Below are 12,491 nucleotides of genomic sequence, written 5' to 3'. Positions count from 1 at the left end.
TTCATGTATGGTGTCCCACTTTTTTTGAAGCATTTTAAAAATATATATATATATTTTTTTTTTAGATACCAGGATTTTCTGGTACTTAATTTTGGCTCCATGCTGCAAAGCACCTGTTCCCACTCATCTGGATGTACCCAATGAGATCAACAGAATTACATGCAGATCATGGTACCCTTCATTATGAACATGACATCGTGATGCATTCAGGATCTTACTAAACAAAAAAAATGGTTTGAAGATGCAACTGAATGCTTAGTGTAACTAAATGTAATGAAGATGAAAATTTCTGCATTTGCAGAAACACAGCATTTTAATTTTTCTTTTATTTACATTTCTAAAGTTTTACAATTAAAATAAAAAATTTTGGGGGGGAAAACAATCTAAAAGCTCAAAAAATCAGTGATCTGCATGTAATGAAAATCTTTGGCAAATCAATAATATTTTCTATTGGATAGTTGCATAAGCCTTGAATTTTTGTATTTTTCAAAAGTATACAAATCTTTGACACTATAACAGGACTGCCTATTTTGCTATGATACCATGTATTGCAAAAGCCACTGAAATCAGATTGCATGACTGACTGATTTTCAAACAGGCTAAGATAACATGGACTATATTCCAAATATTTCCCCTGTGAAATGATATAGAGACACTATTGTATATTTGAAAGCTTTCTCAATTATAATCAGAGAAAACGATTAGGATTTTAGATGTTATGTAGAATAGATTGGTATTATATAGTGACTACTTCAAGTGTCATATTTTGCTATGTGTGTTTCACAATAGTAAAATTTTGCTTTTTTGTTTCTGTTTTATGCTTATCAACTTTAAAATTCAGAAATAATAAAAAATACAAAATGACCTTACTTCAACTTACTGTTCTATTCAAAAAGTGTTTTGTTAATATAATTCTTGTGATAAATATAAACCTGTGCATTTATCAAATCCCTAAAAAGATTATCTAAATCAACTCCCATGTAATTACCATTCACCATCTGTTCCACCAGGGCTTCAGCTGATCTGCTGGCATCTTGCAGTTTTCTGTACTTCTCAGACTTTTCTCGGTCTATGGCCTGTAGCATGACAGAAAAGGTGAGTATTTCAGTAGTTAGATTTTGAAGAAAGTAATTAATCCATAGATGTCCTCTAGATGCCTTGAGATCTTTTACCCTGTCAAATTCCCCTGTTAACCTCCTGACTTGGCAGCGAAAGGAACAAGCACTGCAAACTTGGTCATACCGTTAGACAGACAACTTCAGGAAAAAGGGCATGAAGTCAAAAAGCTCTCTCCACATAAATGCAAGCGTGACAACAAAACTCGACAAATGATGCATGTAGGCATTTTGAAGACAAACACAAAGGTATCTCTGCATAGAACAAGAACTATTCAAAGCCCAGTCTCTGAGAAGGAAAAAAATATTTGTTGAACAGGAATTTCAGACTGAAAAATTTAAGATTTGATTCTTCAAGAAGCTGATTGCCCTGAAGTCCCATAGATTTCAAAGTCAGTCAAAGGTACATAGCAAATGACAGGACTGCGTGGCAAATTGCAGGATTGATTCCATAAACCTTTGGCTTGTCTGATTTACTATGTATTAGTCACATTTTCAAATTTGCATGAATAAAATTAGGCATCTAAATCTACACATAGGTAACTAAATAAATGTATGACTGCGCTGCAGAGTTAACCTGAATTACTGCTTGGATGAAGATCTTAAACTCTCTTATCATGCTCAGAAACCTCTTGCATGAGTCCAATAGTTCTGGCACTGCTAAGTGTGTTATCAGTAGGTCTGTGTGAATAGGGAACTATTTGATTCAGTCTCAGCTAATTCAGATGCCAGAGATTCGATTCAGAGATCTGAATCATTTTTCTGATTTGATTCAACCGAATTGCTTCGGAAGACTCAGAGCTGATTGGGAGATTTGGCCGTAGAGTATAATGAGGATGCAATGAAATATCTATAACTTTGTTGTTCTTTGATTCATCTGGATGAAACTTGAAGGAGTAGTAGCCTCTTCTGATAGTATGATATCTCCCAAGCTGCAAGGTGATAGCTGCAGGAGTTTCTGGGAAACTGCACCTCAGGCTGCTTACAAGCAAAACTCATGTCACGTATGTGTGTTAAGCCACAGTGGGGTGAAAAGGGCAAGAGTGGTAGCTCTTGCTGAGGCCACAAAGCCTGCCAAGTAAAAAACTAGGTGACTGTGACATTGATCCCTATACAGTCAGATGTATTGCAAATTAGCTGAAGGGTCATACTCAGAGGGTAGTGGTGGATGGGTCATTTTTGACCTGGAGAGAAGTGGGCAGTGGAGTCTCCCAGGGCTTGGTCCTTGGGCCCGCACTGTTCAATTTCTTTATTAGTGACTTGGACAACGGGGTCAAAAGCACCCTGTTCAAATTTGCTGATGACACCAAGATTTGGGGTGAGGTGGGCACACTAGTAAGGAAGGAGAGATTACAGCAGGACCTGGACAGGTTACAGGGGTGGGCTAACAAAAATAGGATGGGTTTCAATACTGACAAGTGCAGGGTGCTGTACCTGGGCAGTAGGAACCAGCAGCACACTTATAAGCTGGGAAACTCCTTCCTCAAGAGCACAGTGGCAGAAAGAGATCTTGGGGTCATTACTGACTCCAAGATGAACATGGGCCGACAATGCATGGTCAATAGGGCTAACCATACCTTGTCTTGCATCCACAGATGCAGCTCAAGCAGAGCCAAGGAGGTGATCCTCCCCCGCTACGCAACACTGGTCAGGCCACAGCTGGAGTACTGTGTCCAATTCTGGACCCCGCAGTTCAGGAGACCCTACAAAGAGACCCTACAAAGAGAGGCTATGGGACCTTAACCTATTCAGCCTTCACAAAAGAAGGCTGAGGAGGGGCCTGGTGTCTACCAATAAACTCACTAGGGGAGACCAGCAGGGTTTGGGAGAGACCTTGTTTCCCCGAGCGCCCCCCTGGGTTAACAAGGAATAACAGAATAAGTTGTTAGAGAGTAGATTCAGACTAGATATCTGAAGGCACTACTTCACAGTCAGGGTGGCTAGGATCTGGAACTAACTTCCAAGGGAAGTGGTACTGGCTCCTACCCTGGGGGTCTTTAAGAGGAGGCTTGATGTCTACCTGGCTGGGGTCATTTGAGCCCAGTTTTCTCTCCTGCCCAGGGCAGGAGGTTGGATTAGAAGACCTACAAGTTCCCTTCCGACCCTACTTCTATGACTCTACCTGCACTGCTACATCTCCCTTCCCTGCCCCTCACCCCCTGATGCCTCCATTTCCATTTTCACTGGCTGGCTTTATTGGCTGCATTTTGTGCCAGGCCAAATTCTGGCTTCTTTACTATTCCTTCCATTCAGGACCAGGAGACACACCAACTGCATGTACTTCCTCAGCCTGAGAAAGAGTGTTTCAACCTGAAAGCTTCCTAAGATGCATTTTCTAACTATTTAATTTTTTTTCATAATAAACATATACACATAAAAACAGAAGATAAGACATCATACACCATGAGTAACATATATCCACCACAGCATCTTTATTTCTTGCTTTCAGTTCCTTTATAAAACGAAAGCTCTGTGACAGTTCCATCTGGGTACCTTTGATGCTGCTGGTGCTATTGGTGTTGACCAGCTAAGTTATTTTGACCAGCTGCTGTTTACAGTGGTGGACCAGACCAAGGCTGTAAGGGAGGAGGAGGCCTCATAGGGGCACACTGCCATGTTGTGTAGGGGCACCAGTGCCAGGAAGGGCGCACCTGAACACACACACAGTCCCCCACAAACATTCATGTCACGTGTTTTGCCTGCCCACAGCCAGAACCCAGACGCCCCCTGCACCTACCTCCTTGACAGCTGGCAGGCTTCAGGGCCACAGCAGGCCCTAGCAAGCCTGCAGTTTTCATGTCCCCATCCCCCATGCCTTAACACACACACAGTGTCACCTATGTCATGAGTTTTGCTTGTCAGCAGTGTGAGGTGCAGTTTCTCGGAAATCCTTTCACCTATCTCCTTGAAACTTGACAGACTTTGTGGCCTCAGCAAGAGCTGGCACTCCTATGGTTTTCACCCCACTGTGGCTTAACACACACGTGACATAAGTTCTGCTTTCAGGATTTTGAGGTTCAGTTTCCCAGAAACCCCTGCAGTTATCACCTTGCAGCTTGGGAGATAGCATACTATCAGAAGAGGGTACTACTCCTGCACGTTTCATCCAAATCAGCCAAAAAACAACAAAGTTATAGATATTTCACTGATTCCCCATTATACCCTATGGCCAAATCTCTGAATTGTGAAATCTTTTCTGAATCGATTCGGAAGCTCCAAATTGATTTGGAAAGTCCAAAGCTTCTAATAATTCAGTTTGGACTCATAGATTCAGCCTCTGAAACATCTGAATCATCTCCTAATCTGAATCACGATCCAAAGCTTTGCACAGCTCTAGTTATCAGAGACTAGATTCCACTTAAACTTCTACTTTGTGGACAAGACAGAAGTCATATCACTCAATGACCTATCATCCTCCATTACCTACCCATCATTTACCCTATCTACCCAGAAGGATAAACTAGTTGCCCCATAGATCACTAGAAAAACAAAAATCACAGAGAACATCAGTTTACTAAAGCACCCAAAAGCCAGGAAATGTACTCCCAGTCATCCTAGTGATATAAGAACATAAAAAAAATGAGGACACAGTTTCCTGGATAGGATTTTGCAGTGCAGTTGCTCACAACCTGGCAAGCCTCATCTAGGTTCTTATTATCATTCATACCAATTTGGTGGTAAGGGCATACCCTAAGCAGCCAAAGTATTAAAGACGCTGTGAGCCCTTACAAGTGGCATTTAAGTAAAATAAATCAGTTGACTCATTTAGGCGTCTAAGTATGCACTGAGAAACCTAACATTACATATGGAATTTGAAAAGGCTATTATATATGTAGATAGTTGTACTTAAAAGACACATATATAAACAGACTATTTTATGATAATGCAGCATTTAAAATATCTTCCTAAAATATTTCAAAGCATTTATTTTAATAAAAAAGATAAAAGAAACAGTTTGGGTTAAACCCATTCAAACTGAATGCCCATACTTCTGTGTTGGAAAGGTAAATAACCATCACCACTGGTGAAATACTGGCAATAATGTTGAAGAGTGCTATAATTTCTGGATTTCTTTTTTAATTCAAAATTGGTCCTACTTCCAGAGAGCTATCATTCTGAAACAAATCATTTTAAATTAAAAGGGTTCATATTTCTAATATAAATGCTATCACTGTGAATACATGCCATTTAGAGTTTTGCAATTTTTGGCATCAAAATTAACATGTAACTTTTTTAGAGGAAATAAGATTTTGAAGAAGGGAGAACCTGGGAAAAAGAAATTAAACAATTTTAGGTACAACCCTGATCACAAATTCCTAAATGACCACAATAAACCAAACAAGCCTTGAAACAGATGTTATACTATACCTTGTATCTGAGATAGAGTCTTACTCGCACATACCCAGGGCCAGCCAATATCTAACTATATATTTAATGTATATAAATATATTTTTATATATACATAGCTGTGACATATTAATACCTTTAATGACATTTTAGTAATAAAATATCCTCTGTAACAATTTGACAAAAAATCCTGTAAAAATGTCACCAGCTTAGTTTTTTGTGAGCAATGTATACGGAAAAAGTGAACTGGAAAAATTCATGTTGGGGAATATGGTAGTTTTTATAAGCATACATTTTTATAATATTTTTGTAGACACAGACACAGGGGAGATATGAATGAATGGTGGCCATATAATGCAGTTTCATGGTTGTAGCAAAATGAGTTTTAGATGACCATGTTCCTCACTTGTGGCTAAGGCTGGTCACACATAAAATTTGATTTTGCATCATCACAGGTTTTAAATACAAGCCACACGTTATAGAAATACTGGCATAGAAATGTTTTAGAAAGTTTTAAAACTGATAACTGGGTTTTACATCAACTATATCGGCAGCTGATATATCTACCACGAGTCTAATGATGGAGAGTACAGATGAATCATAAAAAAAATAATATCTCCTAAAAAATAACTGGTTTTAAAAATAAAAAGGAATCAATGTGCAAGTTCCTAAGTTCAGGAAAAAAATGGTGAGAAATTCACCTTCTGGGGACAAGAGGTGGAGATATTTGTAACTGCTTGTCAATACAGATCAGTCTTCTTTCTACCTTTTGCTCCTGTCAAATTGTTGGCTTTTGCTTTATTCTTGGAATGCAAACTTTTTATGACCAATCCCCACTCCCCCCTCCGCCCCCACCCCAAATCCTTCTCCTCGTTAAATAGCAAAACAGTAAATGGGATGATGGCCCTGTCGAGACATCTGTTGTTTGTCTTATCACCCTGCTTTATTCATGACACATTTTCTAGCCTTTTATAGAAAAAGTAGACAAGTAGGCAAAAATAAGCTTGTACTAGAAATATTGACAATTACAATATTTTGGGTTTCAGCACCAAAACCTTAACAGAAGTGGTATTGGTAAATGTTCTGTTTTTTAATTAGAAGTAGCTTCTAATAATTAATCAAATTATTTTAATGACAAAAAAACTGTTTCAATTCATTTTATGATTGTTTCCCCTGGAAAACAGTTTCTAGAATATATTATGCCTCATATTTTTGGTACCAAAAATTTATGGAAAAAATTTATCTTTCTACATTTTTAATCAGGTGGGGGGGGAGGGGGGAGGGATTGGTCATTTTCCAACCCCTACGTTGGAAATTTTGCTTTCCCAATTAGATAGGGAGATGATATGTTGGAAGAATGACTTTCAAAAAGACACGAACACTTTCATGTGCAAGTGTTAAAGAGTGTCCACATAGAGCTGTTTTTACCTCTTCATGGCATTCAGAAGACAAATATCAACATGCTACATGTGATTCTGGTGCCCATATTTTTAAAAGAATATTGAAAGCTTGGAGAAAGATCAGAAGAAAGCCATGCAAATAACAGAAATACTTTTGGTCAAACTGTTTAGTGCATCAAAAGCAAGACAAAAGCAACTTGATTATACAGTATAAAAGTACCTGCATAGGGAGAAAATATTGGGTACTAAAAGAATCTTTAATCTAGGGCAAAAAGACGGAACAAGAATCAATGGTTCTTAAAGCCAGACAAATTCAAATTGGGTCATTGGATATATAGGATCATTTCTTAGCAGTGAAAATGGTTAGTCAGTGGATCAAACGATCCGAGGAAGTACTGGAATATCTATCTTGCAGTATCTTAAAATCAAAACAGGAAGCTTTCTGGATGATATCCTTCAGACAAATACCATGATTATGCTGAAAGCAGTGATAAATAGATGAAATGTCAAAAGAAACAGACAAAAATACATTTTTGAATTACTGCAGAAAACTGTTTTCCTGTTGGAAAAAACATGGAAAGGGATTCAAAGGAAAAACTGTGATTTTCTAGCCGACTTTACAAGGTTATTCATGGTAGAGATGAAGTGATTTTGAAACCATTAGGTCCTGGAAATATGCAAGAGGCAAGACATTTTGTGGATGATATATTTTAGCTTTTGGGTATCACAGTACCCTTCCTCAGCTCTCAGAGGAAGTGAGATCAGTGAAACTAGAGGAAGGACACAGTGATATCCAAAAGGTTGCTTATGATATTTCTGTAAGTCTGTCTCAGCCATGAAGCTGGTTCAGTTAAAGACATTACCCACAAAAGTTCTTGTCTCTCACAAGGTTAATATTTTTGTAAGTTATTTCTTGCCTTTTAACAAGAAATAGGATATAAGCAAAGAGGTTAAAACAAGTAACATCCACTACACAGAAACATTTTCTTAGCACCAAATTAGACAGCACGTTGTGCTTGTACAGTGAGACAAAGGCCATGTACGGATGCTTATTTTTACTGGGAGAATCACTGCTCTAGTAGAAATCACAAACATGTGGACATTCCAGCTTTATCTGCCAAAGGAAAAGTAACCTGGAGACAGAAATTACCTCTGAGTTTCTCCCAGAAGACTGAATGTCTGCACGCTTTTGCCTGGATTACCTCTGCCTGGGGGGCAGGAGGAGTGGAGCTGGAGCAGAGATGCTCCTGTGCCTTCCAGAGATCAGGGTCACACTGGTCTGAAAGAAGCACAGGGGCTAGCTGCTCTCATTTCTCCCATAGAGAAGGAGAGAAAAGGAACAGTAGTTGCCTGCTCCTAGCCTGCTCCTCAATTTGGAGCCCCTGATGTGAGAAGTTTTGCTATACTGCTCCCATCTGCTCCTTTGCTGGGTACCAGGAGCCAAGTACAGGGGGGCAACACTGCCCTCTGCCTGCTTCTCACTCCTAAATCCTGAGTGAGAGGCAGGCAGGAGGGCTTTGCATTGTTATGTCCTCCACACAATTCCCAGGCACCAAGAGCCAAGTGAAGGGTGCAGTATCACAAACCCCTCACCTGCTTTTCACACCAAAGTCTCCAGTGTGCAAAACAGATAGGGGGCTTTGCCCCACTGCACCAGTTACCTCAGGAACAGGGCAAATGGAGCAGCCCACACTTTCCCCAGACTGGGATCATCTTTGTCTTGGAAAGGAGCAAGGACCAGGAAAGAGAGGGCAGTTGAAGACTGAATGTCTGTACTACTCCCTCTCAAAGATCATTTTAGCGGTGGGAATCTTCCACTGCTAAAATTGAATGTTTGTATGCAGCCAAAATCACCTTTAATCTTGCCACCTTTAGTTACACCCGAATGATGCCAGAATATTATAATGTTGCAGTGTCATTTCTATCTTATGGGCCAATGGACTACACTGAGATATCCATGCAGTCCCAGGACTAGGACTGGCAATCATATGATTGTCAGTCCTAACCTTGGAAATGCACCAGAGCCAGTTCCAGACTCCTGTGTAGTTCCAGGGCTGAGACCAACAACTGTAGATATTAGGCTCGGGAACACACTGGGGCCAGTTCAAGACTGATGTAGTCTCAGGATTGGGACAATCAGTTGCTTGTCAGTCCCAACCCCAGGACTGCTGCACTGGAGCTGGTACCAGACTCTGGTGCAGTTCTGTGGTTGGGACCAACAATCAGCTGATTGTGGGTCCAAGCCCTGGGACTGCACCAGAGCTAGTTGGAGGTCCCTGTGGAGTTACAGAGCTGGAACCCACAATCAGCTGACTGACTGACTAGGGGCACAAGCTGTGTCTGATTTTCCTGCCACACATTCAATTTAAGATATGATGGAAACCAGTCCCAAAAATGTGACACATCTTTTGTGGAATCTTTTCCTAGACGGTTTCCTGTTTTGCTGCAGCTTTAATTCCTTGAGTGAGTGGCAGGGGATGAAAAGAAATCTGTTGATCTTGGAGTGAGGCCAATAATCTGGGTGCACACATATGCATAAATGGACATGTCAGTTTCTGTGTATGCATATTTTTTATAGTGTGTGTCCCATTAAATTATCAGTAACATACGACATTTTACTTGGTTTTGCTTTTTTTAGGTTTAAGAGTTTTCTTTTTCTTTTGTAAACATGCTAATTGTAATTAACTACTCTACTATAGATTTCTACAAATTTTAAAGGACATGCCATCAAAAATCTTGTTTGATTTTTCACTGATCTGACCTTTATTTGCATAGAAACTGGAGTGGGAACTGGTAGCCAACAGTTGTGAGAGCTCTTAAATTTAAGATGCTGGTTGCCATTTCCCAGTTCTGTTTCCATTTCCAAGAAAAAGGTTATATCGAATCAGTAAAAAAAAAAAAAAAAAAATCAAATAAGAACAAGTTATAAATATCTCATCTTTACAAAACTTGCCTTTTCTTATCTTTTATGGAATATGGTCCAATAGCTGTGATATGCCTGAAACAGATTTCAACTCCTAGCTGTCAATTATAATCTTTGGACTCCTATATTGGTGCAGGGAGGCTGCTCCAGTGACTGTAATTATAGTGCTGGAGCATGGTAATTACTGAACTCCAGCATCAAGTGTATCAGTGGCCCTGCACTGAAACATGGTGGTGGGGTGTTTAAAACTAAAGCTTATTCAATGAGCTTTAGTTCAAAGTGCCACACCACTATTTTTCAGCACGGGAACACTGATACATGTGACACTCCAGGTGCTTTTAATTAGCATAGCTCTCAGTGTTGCGCTAATTAAAGTACCACTCCTCCCCACCCCTCCCCTTCCCCCTGAGGCACATTTAAAATGCTCTTTGTTCCCGCCTCAAAACCAAAAGTAGTCAGAGCCTTTCAGCTCCCAAAACCTTTAAAACCTCATCATGTAGTTAAAGTCACTCAAGACAAAATGTAATTTTTTAAAAGGTGCGCTATGAAATAATAATAATAATAAAAAAATCAAATATTGTCTTTTATGGAGAGATTTTCAGTTTCTATTATGTTTCCAAATCTGTGAAGAAACCCCAACTTGCTGGTCCCTTCCATCACAGAAATGGTTTGTTCTGCATTGGTCCACAATACATAAAGTTGGAAATTAGCTTCTCAATCACACAGGTGCTCAGTTTCTAGGGAGATCTATTACATTGTACCCAGTGTCCTGTATCCAATCTCAAATCCTCTAGTTTCTAGATCAACATTGTGGAGCAGCACCATGAAGTGATCAAATCCAGTACCCACCTATCTGATCATGTATATTTTTCAACAACATGAATGAATTCTCAACAGCTGGAGCAGTTCTTGGCCTCCCATCTCCAAATAATCTTCCCCAGCATCACCAGGAGCAGAACCAGTCTAATATCCCTCTTGCAGGGGCAAGAGATGCTGGGCACCTGAAAGGTGGCAGAAGAGGGTCTGTGGTTCACCTACCTCTATCCCTCACTTGAAGGGATACTGATTACCACCCCCTTGGGATCAAAGGAAAGAAAGGAGGAGGGAGGTGAACCATGGTTCCTAAATCCTTCATGGTGTTATAAAGTCTTATACATCTTACATTACTGGGGGCAAGGGACTGGTAATTGTATTGTTGATGGACAGTTGACAGTGCAGCAGTCTAGAGAAATTACGCAGGTCAGGACAGGTCAATTTGCTAGCCTTGAAATTATTTGTTACATACCTCTAAAAGGGTTCAAGTACAGGGGAAAGCAATCTGTTCTCACAAATAAAATGAGCAGATGAAAAGAAGCTTCTAGCTATTTTAAAAACTGAGAGCATGACAAACAAAGCCCTGAGAAAATTAAGTATGTCCATCTTTTCAAATACAAAATGGTCCTCATCACTGTAATGGCTATGTTTCTATCACATATAGTCCTTGTATCACAGCAGTTTTGCTTTTTAACTGAAACACATAATATAAACTGGTATCATCACAACCCTGCATTTAGTACAGTGTACACTATGTGGTGCTTTCTTATAGAATTACTATGGAAACTTTATTGATTAAATGAAAATCATTGCAGAGTAACGGCGAGATAACAAGGAAATTTTGAATATGTACTTCTGAAGGGCTAAAATTCAATGTTCCTTTATCTCATCAGAGCTGATTTAAGACAGACATACAGATCAGTAGACAGATATCAAAAACATTTATATTAGTAGACTATGAGCAGACATTAATTTCTACCAGAGAAAACTTCTGAGAAATTTTCACTGGTAGAAACTTTTCTAGGAGAGGCAGTGTACAGGTGTTCAGTGTGCAAGTGTCCCCTTTCCCCAACTCTCTGTGCTTCAGAGTCATCACTTTCCGGGGAAGGCATGGGGAACAGTGCCTTCTCCATTTCTCTTGGTCCCTAAGAGAAGTGAAGCTGAGGGAAGATTTCCCACATTTTCTCCAGACTGGAAACTGGGTAACAGGTAGGGGGAAGCCCCCTCTACTTTGCTTCTCATCTCCAGGAGTAAAGCAGACAGAATACAGGAGCAAAGCCTCCAACGTCTTTCTTATGACAGTGCCAAGTGTGGAGAAGAGACAGGATGCAGTGGCAGCTGCTCCCCTGCCCTCTTGAAGAGAAAGGGACCAAAAAGACAGAGCCCCCAATCTCTTTCCCAAACTGGGCAGGGAAGAGGCAGGAGGAAGGCAAATACAGCCTGTGCTGTATGCCTTCTGGCTCATGGCATATCCCACCCCAAGATGTGCAGTGGGGCTGGGGCAGATCTGTGGCTGGACTCCATTTCTAGGCAGCCCAGGAAGTGGTGGATCCTTCCAGCTGTCACTGCCACTGGCTCCAGCCTCATGGAGACTGGAGGAAACCTATGCACACAGCCCCGGCCCAGCACTCACCAGCTCCAGACCTTCCCCTCACTTATGCCAGGGCCCACCTGTCTAGAGCTCACTCCAAGGCTGCCCTGTAGCTCCTCCAGCAGTGGCACCTCCAGACTACCCAGAGGGGCAGTGATGGCAGTGGAGAGGAGCTTCAGGGCAGCCCAGGTGCAGGCTCTGGGTGGCCGCAGCAAGAAGGGCCCAAAAACAGTGAGGGGGATGTGGCCACTTTTCCCTCATGTTCACCAGCAGCTTCTGCCCAGCTGCCACCACTGCTGCTT

General features: G+C 40.7%; 1 protein-coding gene across 8 annotated transcripts in view; it reads right to left on the bottom strand.

Moving 5' to 3' along the window:
• DMD (dystrophin) overlaps positions 1 to 12,491 on the bottom strand; it is a 1,922,593-nt gene that overhangs the window by 1,198,475 nt on the left and 711,627 nt on the right. For all 8 annotated transcript variants that reach the window (XM_019529123.1, XM_019529125.1, XM_019529122.1 and 5 more), the window contains one exon: positions 989 to 1,076. In XM_019529123.1, coding sequence (XP_019384668.1) covers positions 989 to 1,076 — 88 coding nt within the window. The remainder of the gene's footprint in view (positions 1 to 988; positions 1,077 to 12,491) is intronic.

Source organism: Crocodylus porosus, unplaced genomic scaffold (genome assembly GCF_001723895.1).
Source record: "Crocodylus porosus isolate Cpor-Errol unplaced genomic scaffold, CroPor_comp1, whole genome shotgun sequence".
NCBI classification, from domain to species: domain Eukaryota; kingdom Metazoa; phylum Chordata; order Crocodylia; family Crocodylidae; genus Crocodylus; species Crocodylus porosus.
The sequence above is the reverse complement of the archived record's forward strand: the minus strand, read 5'-3'. Positions and strand labels throughout refer to the sequence as shown.